The sequence below is a fragment of the Torulaspora globosa genome, chromosome 1 (genome assembly GCF_014133895.1).
Source record: "Torulaspora globosa chromosome 1, complete sequence".
NCBI lineage: Eukaryota > Fungi > Ascomycota > Saccharomycetes > Saccharomycetales > Saccharomycetaceae > Torulaspora > Torulaspora globosa.
In genome coordinates this window covers 1,440,701-1,458,072 of record NC_050727.1, presented here as the reverse complement: position 1 = coordinate 1,458,072, position 17,372 = coordinate 1,440,701, and the positions used below count along the sequence as shown (strand labels likewise).

General features: G+C 48.5%; 11 protein-coding genes across 11 annotated transcripts; 5 read left to right on the top strand and 6 right to left on the bottom strand.

Annotated features, from left to right (window-relative positions):
* Positions 1-125: 125 nt before the first annotated feature.
* Positions 126-1,490, top strand: HG536_0A08220 (uncharacterized protein; the record flags this gene model as incomplete). The annotated part of the gene is made up of 1 exon (XM_037281787.1): positions 126-1,490. One exon carries the CDS (start codon positions 126-128, stop codon positions 1,488-1,490), a length of 1,365 nt encoding a protein of 454 aa, XP_037137682.1.
* Positions 1,491-1,493: 3 nt separating this feature from the next.
* Positions 1,494-2,858, bottom strand: YTM1 (Ytm1p; the record flags this gene model as incomplete). Its single annotated transcript, XM_037281786.1, has 1 exon — positions 1,494-2,858. One exon carries the CDS (start codon positions 2,856-2,858, stop codon positions 1,494-1,496), a length of 1,365 nt encoding a protein of 454 aa, XP_037137681.1.
* A 976-nt stretch (positions 2,859-3,834) lies between these two features.
* FSF1 (Fsf1p) lies at positions 3,835-4,818 on the top strand (the record flags this gene model as incomplete). The annotated part of the gene is made up of 1 exon (XM_037281785.1): positions 3,835-4,818. One exon carries the CDS (start codon positions 3,835-3,837, stop codon positions 4,816-4,818), a length of 984 nt encoding a protein of 327 aa, XP_037137680.1.
* A 134-nt stretch (positions 4,819-4,952) lies between these two features.
* Positions 4,953-6,215, bottom strand: ERG12 (mevalonate kinase; the record flags this gene model as incomplete). The annotated part of the gene is made up of 1 exon (XM_037281784.1): positions 4,953-6,215. One exon carries the CDS (start codon positions 6,213-6,215, stop codon positions 4,953-4,955), a length of 1,263 nt encoding a protein of 420 aa, XP_037137679.1.
* Positions 6,216-6,575: 360 nt separating this feature from the next.
* VPH1 (H(+)-transporting V0 sector ATPase subunit a) lies at positions 6,576-9,080 on the top strand (the record flags this gene model as incomplete). The annotated part of the gene is made up of 1 exon (XM_037281783.1): positions 6,576-9,080. One exon carries the CDS (start codon positions 6,576-6,578, stop codon positions 9,078-9,080), a length of 2,505 nt encoding a protein of 834 aa, XP_037137678.1.
* A 632-nt stretch (positions 9,081-9,712) lies between these two features.
* Positions 9,713-11,632, top strand: HRK1 (putative serine/threonine protein kinase HRK1; the record flags this gene model as incomplete). Its single annotated transcript, XM_037281782.1, has 1 exon — positions 9,713-11,632. One exon carries the CDS (start codon positions 9,713-9,715, stop codon positions 11,630-11,632), a length of 1,920 nt encoding a protein of 639 aa, XP_037137677.1.
* A 63-nt stretch (positions 11,633-11,695) lies between these two features.
* PNT1 (Pnt1p) lies at positions 11,696-12,931 on the bottom strand (the record flags this gene model as incomplete). The annotated part of the gene is made up of 1 exon (XM_037281781.1): positions 11,696-12,931. The coding sequence occupies one exon, from the start codon at positions 12,929-12,931 to the stop codon at positions 11,696-11,698; it is 1,236 nt and encodes a 411-aa protein (XP_037137676.1).
* A 251-nt stretch (positions 12,932-13,182) lies between these two features.
* On the bottom strand, positions 13,183-13,509 carry RBL2 (Rbl2p; the record flags this gene model as incomplete). Its single annotated transcript, XM_037281780.1, has 1 exon — positions 13,183-13,509. One exon carries the CDS (start codon positions 13,507-13,509, stop codon positions 13,183-13,185), a length of 327 nt encoding a protein of 108 aa, XP_037137675.1.
* Positions 13,510-13,660: 151 nt separating this feature from the next.
* On the bottom strand, positions 13,661-14,707 carry DSE3 (Dse3p; the record flags this gene model as incomplete). The annotated part of the gene is made up of 1 exon (XM_037281779.1): positions 13,661-14,707. One exon carries the CDS (start codon positions 14,705-14,707, stop codon positions 13,661-13,663), a length of 1,047 nt encoding a protein of 348 aa, XP_037137674.1.
* A 322-nt stretch (positions 14,708-15,029) lies between these two features.
* GPN2 (GTPase GPN2) lies at positions 15,030-16,073 on the bottom strand (the record flags this gene model as incomplete). Its single annotated transcript, XM_037281778.1, has 1 exon — positions 15,030-16,073. One exon carries the CDS (start codon positions 16,071-16,073, stop codon positions 15,030-15,032), a length of 1,044 nt encoding a protein of 347 aa, XP_037137673.1.
* A 220-nt stretch (positions 16,074-16,293) lies between these two features.
* Positions 16,294-17,286, top strand: RPN8 (proteasome regulatory particle lid subunit RPN8; the record flags this gene model as incomplete). Its single annotated transcript, XM_037281777.1, has 1 exon — positions 16,294-17,286. One exon carries the CDS (start codon positions 16,294-16,296, stop codon positions 17,284-17,286), a length of 993 nt encoding a protein of 330 aa, XP_037137672.1.
* Between the last annotated feature and the right edge of the window lie 86 nt (positions 17,287-17,372).

The window sequence follows — 17,372 nt, the reverse complement described above, 5'->3', positions numbered from 1 at the left end:
AGATGAGGGAGGCCGTTATTGGCTTACTCTTTGCTTTGGTCAATCAAAAGCCATCGCAGTTCTTCGAGCATGTCAAAGGTCATCAGAAAAACGTCTAACAAACCAAGAACAGAGAGCGAGCATCCATGGCGTCCAGTTTGCCGACCATTATCTTTGCATGCCTCGCTGTGCTGATGTCGTTTCTTAGAAGATATAAGCCTTTCAGAAACTGGGCTGCCTCTTTGATGCAACATTCACTCTCAGATTACCTTTTGCCATCCAAGCAACTTGTCGTGGCAACGCCCGATTTCAAGATATGCAAGACTGCACCCTGTTTCGAGACCTCTGAGAGCACCACACTTTATGAGCTAACTCAATGCCTTGCGCAATTACAAGAGTACAGTGTCAGAGCTCAGCGTCAGAATGCTACCATCTTCAACAGAACAAAGGAACTGGATGAGATTCATATTGAACAGTTGAGGGAGCTCGAATATTTCTCCAAGATTAAAGAAGTGAATAAATGTATTGAAGCGAATCACAGTGTTTTAAAGGCAGTTATTAGCCATATTCTTGAGAAGATCGTTCGGGCCAACTTCAAGAATACGGAGGATGAAGCTTTACCTGATCAATTGAAAACAATTTGTGCTGAGCTAGGTTACACCCTCAACAATGACGGTTCATTGAAGTTCGTCAGCGAACAAGTCGTGTTGGCGGCGTCGCCGTCCAACCAGAATCGAGTAAATGAGGCTATAGGTCATCTATGTAGAGACTGGAGCAGCGGTTTTCTGTGTGAGCGAGAGCCATTGATCGAATTTATCTGCAAGAGCCTAAATCACCCTAGTGTCGACAGCGGCAAGAGAACTCTGATTGTCATTCCTGGAGCAGGAGCAGGACAAATACCTTACTCCACGGCCAAAAAATTTCCAAATTTTGATGTTGTTTCTATTGAGCTATCACCTCTCATGTATGTGTTCAACGAATTTGCTTTAGACCATGGAACCGACGTTGGAATTAGGCCATTTTGTCAGCATTACTCTGGAAGCTCCAGCGTGCAAAGTCAAACGAGGAAATTTAATGTTCAACTAACGGGCATAAAGAGGCCATCAAACTTAACAGTTCATTGGGGTAATTTCCTTCAATACACTACCAATGGACAGAAATATGACCAAGTCATTGTCTGTACAGCTTTTTTCATTGACACGGCCGAGAATTTATTTGAATACATCAAGGCTATCGAATCATTGAGCGACTGCTGCGATGAACTGCAATGGATCAACATTGGACCCCTAAAATACGAGACGAGACCGTTGGTTCAATTTACAGCAGATGAATTACGACAACTGCGTGAGCTTCGAGGCTGGCGCGACATTGTCGAAGAAAGAGTTACTGACTATAAGAGTGGGCTGAATGGATACATGACCGATCGCGAATCGTTATACCAGGGTTATTATGGTTTACTTAAATTCCATACTCGGTTTCAGAAAGAGAAAAATACGATCCGAGACGACTGAATTTCACTGCGTTTTGAAAATGTTGTCACCTTTGTTTATCTGAAGCTTCTTATCCTGTCCTCCGCTGATGATGCCTACGTCTTTTGCCCATTTCACAGCGAAAACTTTATCATTGACGCCCTTTTGAACCGTAGGATCTTCTCTTGTGATAGTGTACATAGGAGAATTGGCCCTCACATCCCAGACTTTTACCGTCCCGTCATGAGAACCAGAGCACAGCATGTATTCGTTTTCCGGACACGTATCCAGAGAAACCACAAAGTTTTTATGACCAACAAGCTGCTGTTGAGTTATTTTGGCGGAGGAGTTTGCACGCAAATCATGAAGGGTGATGTGTCTTGCGCTAGAACCACACGCAAGTAGATGCAAACTTGGTAGTTGAGCCATTGACAGCAATGAATATGAAGTTGTCTTTGTGTCGACGCAACGTGCAGTAACGAGATCCCAAGTCTTAATTGTGTGATCCTGCGAAACCGAGTAACCAACTGTATTATCAGTAGCATCGAATATAGCCTGCTCCACCGGACCAGTGTGTGACTCCAGAAGTGCCAGTGGACCACGTCTTCTGATGGACCCGTCCTTCAACGCGAGCTTTCTTCTTTTCCTTGCAGCGGTAGATACTTTGTTGTTGGTGCTATTGTTCAGTTCTTCCATAGGATCAATTGCGATCATTTCCTTATAAATTGTGGACCAGAAACCAACCGTGTTATCATACGAGCCTGACAGTATTCTTGAGTTACTGGCCACGTCGACTGAGACCACTGGAGCTTTGTGACCTTCCAGGATCGCTAATGTCTTCCCTTCTTCGATGTCTTCGTCGTCAGCTAGCGCCTGCTCGCGGGTCACCTTGTCGTTCTTGGTCTTCCACAGACGCAAAGTACGATCGTTCGCGGCAGACACTAATCTAGTGTTGGAAATATATTTTACGGCACGAATCTGTCCTGAATGTCCACTGTACTGTTTATCAATCTTCCCCGATAGGTTCCACGTCCTGACGATACCGTCGTAGGATCCGCTAATGATATGCCTGTCGCCGACGTCGATAGAGCTGATCCAATCTTCGTCGTTGAAACTAGCTAGATATGATGGCGGAAGAACGGCCCTGGTATATTCCACGTTCAGAGACGTTTCGCTCGACAGTCCTTTCTTGGTCAGATAATCCTGTAGCGATGTACGCAACAATTCGCCATCAATCAAGAAATCAAAGGGCACAGCCTTTTCCAAACCTAGCAAATGGTTTACGATCTCCGAGAGGCCATACCGTTTCAGTGAGATTGGCGCATAGATCGGCGTATCCTGAACGTGCAACGATTCGTCCTGCTCACGGGTGAAAAACTTCACTTTAACTTGCGATTTATCCTCCGCCATGTTTCAATTGCCCAATACTCACGTCGAGACCCCTGCCAATGCCTCTTCACCCTACAGCTACACGATCTTAACCATTCGAGATGAGATGAGATGAGATATCCTGTCAAAATTTTTCAAAATTGGTCCAAATTTTTCAACACTGCACAGAAAACCCCGTAGCTCTGGGCCAATCCACGATATTACGAGCCATTCAAGATACCAAGAGCTATATATATCTAGTTTGATCTACCATCAAGCGATGTCCCATTTGCGCAGTTACCGACCAGAGCCGTGGGAAGATTAGCCTGGACAGTATGAGGACGCTCATGAGTGTAAATTGTAGGTTACGTTGATCTAGCGCTTCTTTTCCCCTCTGGTCATCTACGGTCAATCAAGATGGCACAGTGAATAGAAGGCATTCGTATCACCCTCTTACAAGAAATGAAATGTCGCATAGAGAAGAAATCGTTAAACGTTGACCAAACAACGGGCCTTTTATAGTTTTTCAGTGTTGAGCTTGGTCAAGTGTTACCCGCACTGTAGCGCGCCTATTTAAAGGATTTGCCGCCCATCTTGATGACTTATCACTCTTACTTGCCACAAAGAAAGATGGCGGCGCTGGTGGTTTACAATGGTTAATAGTAGGTGGATAAGATCCAGAGGATACATAGAGGATCTGCAAGCCGCTTTGGAACGCTTCACAGGACTGATGTTCAAGACGACGTTTTTGCTTACAGGGTCGTAAAGACAGCTTTGCTTGCACTTCCGGCTATACGACATTCTGATGCTTCACTGCTTGAGACCGGGCCGACCGGCCATCGACTGGCGGTTTGACCGCGAACAGTTGGTCTCACGTGATTGGAGCCGGTACCGGTGAATCTGCCCTTTTCTTTTAGTGAAGAAAATTCTGTATTAATGGTTGATAAGATCGCAAGTTGCCGCCTTGGTTGTTACTCGATGACGACTAGATCTTGAGCAATCGATCAGTCCGAGAAACATGGCTTCTTCAGTACCAGGCCCAATTGCATTACCAGAATCGCGTTATGATTTGTCTACCTACTGGGGCAGAGTGCGCCACTGCATGGAGATCGTCGATCCTACCATGTTGCTCACTACTTCCAAGGACCTTGTTCGCGCTAGGGAGATCGTGAGCTCGTATCGTCATGGAGAGTTGAAGGAAACCACGCCTGAGTTTTGGCACGCTAAGAAACAACTGGACTCCACGGTGCATCCAGATAACGGTGAGACTGTGCTTTTACCGTTCCGTATGTCCAGCAATGTCTTGTCGAATTTGGTGGTTACCGCAGGTATGCTGACGCCAAACCTGGGCACTGCTGGTACTTTGTTCTGGCAGTGGGCAAACCAATCGCTGAACGTTGCTGTGAACTCGGCCAACGCCAATAAGTCGCATCCAATGTCCACCAAGCAGCTGATAACGAACTATGCGGTTGCCGTGAGTGCTTCTTGTGGTGTCGCTGTTGGTCTGAATAAACTGGTGCCCAGATTGAAGAACTTGAAGCCGCACACAAAATTGATCTTGGGACGGTTAGTGCCTTTCGCTGCCGTCGTCAGCGCTGGTATCGTCAACGTTTTCCTCATGAGAGGCAATGAAATCAGGAAAGGTATCTCTGTTTATGATGAAAATGGCGACGAAGTGGGAAAATCTAAAAAAGCCGCTGTCATTGCGGTTGGTGAAACCGCTTTGAGTAGGGTCATCAATGCTACGCCTGTCATGGTCGTGCCACCATTGGTTCTGGTCAGATTGCAGAGATCTGTGCTCAAGGGTAAGTCGCTTGGTGTCCAAACAGTTGCTAATTTGGGTGTCATCGCTCTAACCGCTTTCACTGTCTTGCCATTTGCTCTGGCGCTCTTCCCGCAGAGACAAGGCATTCATTTGAGCAAACTGGAGCCAGAATTGAGAGATAAGAAGGATAAAAACGACAAGCCGATTAATTTGGTCTACTTCAACAGAGGTATGTAAAACAGAACGAGATTCCATAATGTTACATTAACCAAAAGTTTATAGAATGAATGAATCGCCCAAGGCGAAAGATTACAATGAAAAATCAAAGTCTATCAACTAAAAGTACACTTATTGATCGCTGAGAAATTACTTCAGGTGATCCAAGGTAATGTACACTCACCTGGTAACAGAACCTGGTCCAGATGCTTGCTGTCAAAGTCCTCAGTAAAGAGGATGCGAATTTTTTTGAGATCCTGGTCACTGATGGCTTCCCTGGGCAAGATGCTGCATCCGATGCCACCCAATTGAGTTTGGTAAAGAGCGTAACCGTGCTCATTTTCCAATGTATCCTTGAATTGTTTGACCGCGGATTGCTTGGCATCTTTCTTCAGAATTGTTAGGGCGCAACCGCCACCGCCTGCTCCAGTCAACTTTGTTGAGCCGATTTCCAAAGAATCGCTTAGCGACCTCACAGCTTCGAGTCCTGGATGAGAAACGCCAAGTCCGACTAATAGCCCGTGATTTACACGCACCAGTTCCAACAACTCATGATAGTTCTCGTCGCTGAGAGAATCTAAGATCTCGGCGCCTCTGGTGGCCAATTGTCCCATTGCCACAAGAATTGGTTTTACAATGTTAGGATGCTTAGAGACCAGCTCTCTAACATTCGAAACAAGCGTCTTAGTGGAGCGCGGAATCTTAGTATAAGTCAACAGCATTGGGATCTGAGGGAAATCATCAACGAACTCAAAGTTTGTGGTGCCATCCATCTCCCTTTTGAACAGAACGGCATTTCCGTGAGTAGCCACCGCATTATCAATGCCTGATGGAGTGCCGAGTATGCATTTTTCACCAACGAACGACCACTCCTCCACCAGTTTCTTGTCTTCAATCGACAGCTCGCGGTCCGAAGTGATCGCTCCACTTAGCCTGTTCATCGCCAGGGCAAGCGCCACGGAAACTGACGCACTGGACCCTAGACCCGCTCCAATGGGCAAAGTAGACCTGATAGAGAATCTCACACCTTTGACTTGAGGACAGAGGCAAATATACAGATACGAGAACGAAAAAGCTGCATGGTAAAACAGCGATTTTTTCAGATCTGAATGCAAACTCTCCAAAGACTCGACCAAAAACTGAGAGAGCTCCCGAGTATTCGTTCGAGCCATTTCCAAAGCTCTGGAATTGGTTTCGCCTTTCAGGATGCAGCCAAACTCGCTGTGTGACCACTTGTGCTTAAACTGAATATCAGGAAAATCTAGCTCCACTGCCTCCGGATCCTCGTGTTGCGACACCAGAAGATATGTTCTCAACGAAGAGACACTAGCAGCGACTGCAGGTTCATTGTAAACTGCGGAATGCTCACCGAATATGATCACTTTACCTGGAGCAGACGTGATGAAAGGTAGCGACATTGCAACCCAAAGAAAATGCTTCAAAAACGAAAATCAGCGGTTTTGCGACCTGCAGAAGCTCTAGCGGCTCAATTGATAGCCAAAGCCGGTCTTGCCTAGCTCAATTGGTGTGTTGAAGCCGTCTTCAACCTCGAGAATCTGGTCGATTTCAGAGGGCTTTATACGATCGCTCTGCACGGAATCTGATGCTACCCGGCTTTGGATTTTCACTGGCTGCAAATACGAAGGAATAGTAATAATGAGAGAAGATAATAGCTTTTAGCCCTTAGGTGAGATGAAGGAATCCATTTGGCTTTTTACAGGCGAATCAGGTTGCTGGGATTGATTGCTGGGATTGATTGCTGAGAGCAGGGACTGAGAATGTCTGGATCTTTGCAGGTGGCAGAGAAACAGGAGGCGATCTTCCGCTCTGCGGAGATGTCGCTTATCCAGCTGTATATTCCACAGGAGATTGCTAGAGAGACAGTTTATACACTAGGGCAGCTTGGTTTGGTTCAATTTCGTGACTTGAACTCCAAAGTGCGAGCATTTCAAAGGGCATTTGTGGATGACATCAGGAGACTGGACAACGTGGAAAGACAATATCGGTATTTCTTCAAGCTCTTGAAGAAGCACGATATCCGTTTGTATGAGGAGATTCCTGAAGAAAATTCTCAAATGGAGCTTTCGCCCGGAAGCGCGAGGATTGACGATCATATTCAGAATGCTTCATACCTGGAGAACCGTTTGCTACAGATGGAGGAAGCGTCCGAGCAACTAGAGTTGCAGAAAGCAGATCTGGAACAGTATAGATTTGTGCTGAAGTCTGGCGAGCAGTTTTTCTCGAAGGATATGCAGCCGGGGCCCGCCGCCGTCTCTGACAACGATGAAGAGATGAACGTTGGCTCGACGTTGCCTTCCTCCGTGAATTACGTTACCGGTGTCATCCCAAGAGGAAAGGTAGCCGTATTAGAACAGATCTTGTGGAGAGTGTTGCGTGGTAACCTTTACTTCAGGCATATTGAGCTGGCCGAACCTGTTTATGATGCCAGGACAAAGGAAAAAGTTGATAAGAACGCGTTCATTGTTTTTTCTCATGGTGATTTGATTATCAGGAGAATCCAGAAGATTGCCGAATCGCTAGATGCCAAACTCTATGATCTCGATCCATCAGCCGAAGCTAGATCCAAACAACTACAACAAACGAATCAAAGTTTGAGCGATCTGGCCACTGTGTTGGAGAGCACAACAACCACATTGAACAGTGAACTGTATGCTATTGCCAAGGAACTGAACGCCTGGTTTCAAGACATCTCAAGGGAAAAATCGGTACACGAAACGTTGAACAAATTTATTTTCGATGTGAACAGGAAAACCCTGATCGCCGAGGGTTGGGTGCCAGAGGATCAGGTGGCCATCTTGCAGGAGAAACTCGGTCAAATGACGAGTAAACTCGGTGTCGACGTTCCGTCGATTATTCAAGTTCTTGAAACAAACAAAACACCGCCAACCTTCCATAGGGTTAACAAGTTCACTGCTGGTTTCCAAAACATCTGCGACTGTTACGGTATTGCCCAGTACCGCGAGGTGAATGCTGGTTTGCCAACGATTGTGACTTTTCCCTTCATGTTCGCGATCATGTTTGGTGATCTAGGTCATGGAACACTGATGGCTTTGGTGGCATTGGTGCTGGTTATGAACGAGAGAAAGCTCGACAAGATGAAGAGAGGCGAAATTTTTGACATGCTGTACAGCGGACGGTACATCGTGTTGCTGATGGGGTTGTTTTCCATGTACACCGGTTTCCTGTACAACGACATCTTCTCGAAATCGATGACGATTTTCAAGTCTGGCTGGAAGTGGCCAGACCACTGGGAGCTGGGCGAAACCATCACTGCTCGCCAGGTTGGCACTTACCCGATCGGTCTGGATTGGGCATGGCACGGTACCGATAACGCATTGCTGTTTACCAACTCCTACAAGATGAAGCTATCCGTGCTCATGGGGTTCATCCACATGACCTACTCCTACTTCTTCTCGCTGGCCAACCACATCTACTTCAAGTCGTGGATCGACATCGTCGGCAACTTCATCCCCGGTCTACTGTTCATGCAAGGCATCTTCGGCTATCTCTCCGTGTGCATTGTCTACAAATGGGCGGTCGACTGGATCAAGGACGGCAGGCCCGCTCCGGGCCTGTTGAACATGCTGATCAACATGTTCCTGGCCCCAGGCAAGGTCGACGACGAGCTCTACCCGCACCAGGCCAAGGTTCAAGTCTTTCTGCTGCTGATCGCGCTCGGCTGCGTCCCCTGCCTGCTCCTGATCAAGCCTCTGCATTTCAAGCTCACCCACAAGCAGGACGGCCACCAGCCGCTCGCCACGGCGGACGAACTGGAGGTCGAGCACCTGCTCGGCAGCAGCGACGACGACGCCCAAGATCTCGACGACGACGCGCACCCGCACGCCGAGCAGTTCAGCGACGTCATGATCCACCAGGTCATCCACACCATCGAGTTCTGTCTGAACTGCGTCTCCCACACCGCGTCCTACCTGCGTCTGTGGGCGCTGTCGCTCGCCCACGCCCAGCTCTCGAGCGTCCTGTGGACCATGTCCATCCAGATCGCGTTCGGCATCACCGGCTTCGCCGGCGTCCTCATGACCGTGTTCCTCTTCGCCATGTGGTTCGCGCTGACCTGCGCCGTGCTCGTCGGCATGGAGGGCACCTCCGCCATGCTCCACTCGCTGCGTCTCCACTGGGTCGAGTCCATGTCCAAGTTCTTTGTCGGCGAAGGTACGCCCTACGAGCCGTTCGCGTTCCAACACGCAGACCTGGACGCCGACACGGCGGCGGCGGCGACCGTCGCCGCCAGCCCAGCGGTCTAGCGCCCCGGCAACGCCATATAGCTGCTTATAAGACTACTCGTTAGGCTCGTTGCTTAGCAACGAACGGATCACGTGATCCAAACTAAACCACCTCATCTACAACGTCCTACAAGGACGCCCGACGTCCACCACTACTGCAAGTAACTCCGTCTACAAGAACCCTGCCGTCGCCATTGCGACGCCGTAAACCTCTTCGCAGCAGCTCGCGAGCGACCCATCACGAGAGACCAGCGGTCTGAGTGCTTTAGCGAGCAACGCTACGCATAACCATTCTTGCGCGCCCGTAAATGACTCGGAATCAACGGCCATTCTTGTTTCCACTGGGAAGATCGACGACCGGCAGCCGCAGCGGCGTCGATCGCAGCGGATTGGCAATGGACGGCTCTTGGCTCTTGTTGTGTAGTGTGCGTCGCTGTGCGGTGTTACATCGAATTTGCTCTAGGAGGGTCTCGAGGTTAATACGGTTCCGGGAGTCGGGATCAAGGCAGTATTGGAGTCCTAAGGCTGTGAGAGGGAGTAGGAGAGGTGAAGTATCAAGACAGCAGTCTTTGGAGAGCAATTGGCTTTTTTTGTTGCAAGAGTAGTGAGCTATCGAGAGGTTTCGTTGTAAAGGGAGTGAGAGAGAGTTTAGGATGCCGAATTTGCTGTCGAGGAATCCATTCCACCACCAGGATCAGGGCTCGAAGAGTATGGGAACGGGAGGCCAGCATTCGTCTCCCGGCAAGGGCAGTTCGCCGTCGGGAGGGGCTACGGTGACGAGGAACTCACGGTCGTTCCTGAACTTTATGAATAGACGACAGAGCAACGACTCTGTGAGAAGTGAGCGGTCTACGGACTCGCTGCAGACAACTTCGACGCCGTCGCATAACGTGTCTCCGCATGGGAACCCCCACGAGAGCACGATGGCGACGACGACGTCGCCCAAGCCGTCGCACTCGATGGCGGAGCTGAAGAGGTTCTTCAGACCCAATCTGCACCGCAAGAACACTGGGGCGGGCGGACATGGGCCGCAGCGGTCCTCGTCGACGATCAATTTGAACTTGCCGTTCACGCACCACCAGACAGGACACTCGAAGCACCAGGTGCCGGCGCAGGGACACCACCGGCAGCACCAGCAGCACCAGCCACATTCGCATTCGGAGCACCACGTCCACACGCAGTCAGCGATACCGCCGAGCTCGGACTCGACGCTGTCGCTGTCGAACAACATCAATATCTATCACGACGATGCGATCCTGGCTCAGAAGTACGGGAAACTGGGCAAGCTGCTCGGGGCAGGGGCCGGAGGATCGGTGAAGGTGCTCGTGAGACCCACCGATGGGGCCACTTTTGCCGTGAAGGAGTTCAGGCCACGGAAAGCCAACGAGTCGGTGAACGACTATGCCAAGAAGTGCACCGCAGAGTTTTGTATTGGGTCGACGTTGCGCCATCCCAACATCATCGAGACGCTGGATATCTTCTCGGACTCCAAGCAGAACAAGTACTACGAGGTGATGGAATACTGTCCGATAGACTTCTTCGCTGTGGTTATGACAGGTAAGATGTCCCGTGGTGAGATCAATTGCTGCTTGAGACAGCTGACGGAGGGGGTCGAGTATCTGCACTCAATGGGGCTGGCTCACAGAGACTTGAAGCTGGATAACTGTGTGATGACTTCGGAGGGGATACTAAAGTTGATCGATTTCGGCAGCGCCGTGGTGTTTAGATATCCTATGGAGACTGAAGTGGCGATGGCACACGGCGTGGTTGGGAGTGATCCCTACTTGGCGCCCGAAGTCTTGACATCTACGAAAAGCTACGACCCGCAATGTGTCGATGTCTGGTCCATCGGGATCATCTATTGCTGTATGATGTTGAAAAGATTTCCTTGGAAGGCTCCACGAGAATCAGATGAGAATTTCAGACTGTATTGCTTACCAGATGATGTGGAACATGATTACGTTGCTTCCGCAAAACATCATGAAAAGTTACTGAAGGAAAGACGAGAAAGGCACGGGCCGCATGAGCATGTACATGAGCAGCAGCCTCGCAATGATCCAGTTCCTGATGGAAAAGACGTACCACAAGAACCGGCCGAGGAGAAAACGGTGAACAAATCTAAGGTGAACGAATCAGGAGACACCGAATGCGATAAGCGATCCCAGGACCAAACATCAGGAAACCCAAAGGAGGATTTACAACCAAAAGAACCGAAAGAATCGAACGAATTGAAAGACGTGCATCCCGGCAATTCCAAAACTGAAAAGGTAGAAACCCACGATCTGAGATCTGTTGCTTCTCATAAATCTAACGGTCCCCATCACAGGAAAGTCATTCATGGACCGTACCGTTTGTTACGTTTATTGCCCCATGCTTCGAGACCTATAATGTCCAGAATACTTGAGGTAGATCCAAGGAAGAGAGCTACTTTGGCTGACATGTATAAGGATGATTGGTTCAGAAATATCCCCTTCTGCACAATGGATCCGAAAAAACAAGTAATAAGAGCACCAGGTCATCATCACACTTTGGTAAAGGAAGAAGACGCTCATCTGGAGACTTACAAGGTTTAAGCTAGCACTTTCCGATTTTTTTCAATGTATAATTTTTAATGATTCTCTATCAAGGCACGCTATTTACACATTTTCTTCTAAAGCTGATAGACCTTTCACTCCCAGTAATTGACGTCCGTCAAGACCCGTGTGGTTCAAGATCGAAACATTGTTGACTCCCCATTTTTCAGAGAACAGTTGATCGCCGCCAACAGTAACTGTCTTGTCGAACCTAAAAGACCAATACAAAAATAACCTCCAAATCAGTATCCGCCTTCCCGTGTCATCATTAACCATTTTGTTTAGATCTTCATCTTTCGAATATAGTTGTCTTTCCCATATGCAATTAACCAATTCTCGGTAACTTAGTCGAGCTTCCTTTCCAGTTAAAATACTCTTCAGCAGCAGCCAATCATCAACAAACAAGTATTGGTGGATTTGCACCAACGTTTCGCAGGGCTGCCTTTTGTTATCAATCAATGCATAAACTCTCAACCTCCAGCTCGGAGTTTGAATTATCGGTGATGTTCGCAGAATTTGGAATAGCTGTTTCTTAGCCAGATTATAGGGTGACTTGTACTTGGCAGGATCCTTGAGATCAGTAATGTTGGCGTGGGATCGACTGATCTTGAGGTAGCCACCTGGTGTCAGACAATTGTGAGGAGCCACCTTGGGAAAGAAATAACATATCACTGCAGTGAGCTCTTCAAGCACCAGAGCTATCAAAAAGAACGTCGGAATCTTCCAAACCTGACCTCGCCTATAATATTCCACAAATTGCTTTCTAGTTAAAGGTAGACTATTGGGAGCCTTGTTCAATCGGGCTCGAATTTCGTTGAACTCAATTAACTTGGCCATTTGCGTCGCTAGAGGTGTTTTGGAATCGAGATCTTTATCCGCTATAAGGTATTTTGTATCTTTGGCCACTCTATAAGTATTTTGCAGGCCATATTTGTAGTACTTCATCATATGCACACCCAGTCGAAACCATTTCACGATACCTTTTCTCCAGGCAGCTATGCCATTATCGCTAGCAACTTCGATGAAGATCTTCTGCTTGGGAAATTCGGTCATTGGTAAAGATCTGTCACTGTTAATCCCGCCATCGCAATTTTCGGCTAGTTTCACAAGCTGCAATTCCCCAGCTTTCAGTTTCAAACCAAGCTTTTTGAGCAGTTTATTAGCCTTCATGCCCTGTCCCGCAACGTTGATGCTACTGAGCGACAGTGGAAGCTGCTGATGCGCCTGAGTCGAATATTGTAGCGGCCTCGAGGCCACCTTACTACGTAGCACACAGCCCTGAATGAACCAAGAACCCATAGGGCTTTCTTATGGTACGTTTGGCGATGAGCTGCTGAAATTTTTCACTTTTTCTTATTTCATAGTGCTCGACCTTGAAGACTTACAAATAAATCCACTAACTAGTCGCTATAGACCACCTACCGGGTCTGGAACCCGATCGATCTCTTCTTCATCTCTAGCTTTACTACTTAGCGAAGCTCCGGGCTCCAGCGAGTTCTGGAACGGTGTTCAGCGAACTCCAGCAAAATAACTGCAGATAACATGCCATTTCAATTATCGCGGGTCTTCAGAAGCTCATTAGCACTGTCAATGGCAGATTTGGCGCCCTCTACGCTCTCGCTGCCTTGGTAGGACTCCAAAAATTGTTCCAGGTTCTCTTTGAACTCCCTGATCTTCTGGTATAACGTAGGCAACAGCTTCTCGGTATCCTTTTGCACCTCTTCTTGCTTCTTCAGGTCATATGGATCGAGATCTTTGTCCTTCTTGAGCTTCTCAACCAGTTCAGTCTGTTCCTTCAATTCCTGTTGATAGTAGCCCTCTTCTTTCACCAGTCTTTGCAATGCCCTGGCCTTGATTTCCAGCTGGGTAGGGGACATAATGGTACAGGGAGAGACGGCCTACTATTGCGTTAACTGCTGTGGATCTGTTAGACTAAGTAGTGTAAACAGTGGGAATAGAAACAAATTAACGTGAGTAATGATAGGTATAGATGCTTGCAAAGGTCAATGTGAAGTGTAGGTCCATCTATCACGTCCTGTGTTCGCTGTAGAGGCTGCTGCTAGAGCTCGCTATATCTACGGACTCGATCTTGTCGCACAGCAATTGCATGGCGGAGGGTCCCGATATCCTGGGATCTTGAATGTCTTGGTCGTCATGCATTGCTTCGCTAAGCAGCGACTTGTTATCTTGCAAAAATAGCTTCCCGGGCGTTATTCGGCTTCTCCATAGCTTGACGGGCTGTATTTGGTGCTTTGTGCTTAGGGCGTCTACTGAGGATGATGAGCAGTTGGTGGATCGTAGAGAGTTTATGGCAGTGACATAGTTGTCACCGTCTAAGCCGGAAATCTCCGAGAACTCGTCTCCAGAGCTCCAATGATCTGACGAACTGCCGGTGTATTCGGGACTCGAGATTTTTTCCACCATGACAGGCGACTCAGGGTCAGGAACACGCGATATAGGCTGCAAGCTCTCAGCATCGTATATTTTGGGTAATGCGGTTCCGGCACGCTTCTTCCCTACCTGATTGTGACTCAAATGCGCCAGTACGCGATCGATCTCCGTGTCCAGCAGTTTGGGGACCCTGCACCCACCACAGTATGCTGAAATGATTTCGTCAAAGAGCAACTCGCTACCACTTGCGGATTTATTAGCATGCTGGGTCAAAGGATGTCTGTCGGACCCGACCATGACAGGCATAACAATAGGCTCCGAAACAAAGACCTTGTCGAGCGCGCCAACGGTGAAGCGCGAATCATCTTCTTTTACCGTGGGGAGAAAATCTCTTGAAGGCTTGATTCCTTTCGAAGTAGTCCTCTGCTCGGTCCTCGATCTCGTCGGTTTCTTCTTCAAATCATGCAAGAATAGTTCAGGCACGGACTGAAGCCTCTTCTTCAACCTTATCGTTCCACCAAATTTCCTCGAAATCTTGCCCGTGGGCCTGTTCTCTCCTTCTTCATCGGGATCAGCCGGAAACGGAGGTATGCTTCGCAAGTCGTCGGCAGTCAATGTCACAGAGGAAGGACGCAAGCAATCAATGTCTCGCTCAATTTTTTGACCCAAGAATTTTCTAGGCATCGCAGCACAAATTAAAGCTTGAGACTGAGACCAAGTATTTTTTTTCGATCGCCAAACTAGCTGATAAGCTAGTTTAGAGCCTTGAAGAATGGCCTTATATATCCTGATCGCTTCTGAGACGAATTTTGCATGATCAAAATAAATTAGTGCGGCCGTTTTGCACCAAAATAGCCCGCCACTGCATTACCAGGGGCTATGGCACCTGGATTGGCTTCAATGGCTTCCGCTGTCCTCGAGAATTGATCTGCAATGGCTGGTAAATCAGTTAGCACTTAGAAAACAAGAAGGCTGGACTAGGTCACGTGGTCCAATGCTTAACAGATCACCTAACATAATCCACGCCTTGTTTCTGTTCCCAGTCCTTGAGTGCTCGTTCCCACTCGTCATCGTTGTCGACATCGACTTCCTTGTCTTGCAGCTCTTTCTCTTTGAGCAGTTGTTGTTGTCGCTCGAGCTCCATCTTGTCGTACATTTCTTTGTTGTCAATCCATCTGTCCTGCGCATCGTAGTTGGACAGAACGGCTCCCTCTCTGGTGGCCTCGGCCCACACCGTGTCGCCGCCGATCTCCGAGGCACCGAAGATGTAGCCGTTGGCCTTATCTATCACGCTTTGCAGGTTGATCATGCTTTCCTTGTCGTCGACGCACAGCACTTCGAAGGAGACCAAGTTGAAATCCTGCACTATCTCGCTTATGGTCTCAGTGAGCCTGTGGTATCGCTTCGCGAGCAGACCGCTGTCGTGCGACTCTATCAGCGGCTGCAGATGCTCGAGATCCTGCACCTCGGTGTAGAAATCCAGTCTGAACGGCAGCTCCCCATACGACTTGAGCATGTCGATCTTGGAGAACACGTTGATCTGTGGAAGATCCATCATCAGCATCGATCTCAGCGCCAGCAGAACCACGGAAACGTACTGTGACGGAGAAGTGATGTAGAAACAGTCCATGAGGTTGACCACACAGAGCCTCAGGTGTAGCTCCTTCTCCAGCCTCTTGAAAATCCGGAACAGCGAAGAGTGGTGCGTAAACAGCTCCACCTGGCCGGGACAATCAAACACAACGTATGCCTTTTCTTCCTGTACCACAGACTTGACTTGCAACACGAACAGGTCGATCGATTTGTCCAGCGATTCTACCGCATACATCAGTCCTCCATTAGGGCCCAGCTGCTGCTCCTGCATGATTTCCTCCAGAGTGATGAAGTCCCTGATGTCCACCGAGCAAGGATATGGTAGCGCGTCATTAGCCGGATCCATGTTCACCACTTGAACGTGTCTCCCAACAGCGCTGAAAAACTGCTGGCACCCATTGCAGTACGTAGATTTCCCAGAACCGGGCGGCCCAATCACAATCTGACCAAATGGCATCTCAAAACGATCCTCTCGCGATCTATCTAGTCCTAAACTCTCAGCTACTCATCTCATCGAAGACAGTCGTTATATGGCTATGAAAAATCGTTTCGAACGAAGAAGCTTATAGAAGGGTATCAAGTTCAGTGGCGAACCTTGCAAGCTGAGAATCACCACTTTAAGCGAGGAAGAGGCGAAGGCCAGGGTTCTAGGGTGGTCAATTGAGTTGATTGAGGTGATGTCGGTAAGCTACGAAGGCGTAACGGTAGCTCCATTGGTTCTGCTGTCGGTTTTGGATCATTACCAACGTACAAACACGCCGGAGAACAAGAGATGTGTGGGAGTGATATTGGGAGATGCTTCGACGTCTACTTTGAAAGTGACGAATTCATTTGCTTTGCCGTTTGAGGAAGATGAGAAGAACCCGGATGTGTGGTTCCTGGATCACAATTACATCGAAAATATGAACGAAATGTGCAAGAAAATTAATGCAAAGGAGAAACTGATTGGTTGGTATCACAGTGGGCCGAAGCTGAAGGCGTCCGATCTGAAGATCAACGAACTGTTCAAGAAATACGCAAGCACAAATCCACTATTGCTGATTGTGGATGTAAAACAGCAGGGCGTCGGCCTGCCCACTGACGCATATGTGGCAGTGGAGCAGGTTAAGGACGACGGTACCTCGACGGAGAAAACTTTTATCCATCTGCCTTGCACGATAGAGGCCGAGGAGGCAGAAGAGATTGGTGTTGAGCATCTGCTGAGGGACGTGCGCGACCAGGCTGCCGGCGGACTGTCTATAAGGTTGACCAATCAGTTGAAATCCTTGAAAGGTCTGCAGAGGAAGCTGAGAGACATCGTAAGCTACCTGAACAAAGTCATCGACGGCAAGCTGCCCGTCAACCATACGATCCTCGGTAAACTGCAGGACGTGTTCAATCTCTTGCCAAATTTGGGGTCTCCGAACGAGGACGAGATGAACGGTAAAAGCGCAGACGTGCGTAGTTCTTCCAACAACCTGCAAAAGGCGCTGACCGTCAAGACGAACGATGAGCTTATGGTCATCTACGTGGCTAATCTGGTGAGATCCATCATAGCATTCGACGATTTGATCGACAACAAGATACAGAACAGAAAACTGCAGGAGAGGACCAGGAAGCTAGAGGCCGACAAGCTGGAGCAGGAGAAGAAACTTCTCAAAGAGGAAGAGGCCGCAGCGCCTAGTACGTAAGCTATCAGCTAGATTCGTAGATCAAGCACTTGTGTATTTTATCTCTTGCAATCGACTGCAGAGTGAGCTTTTCTCAATCTTAAAGG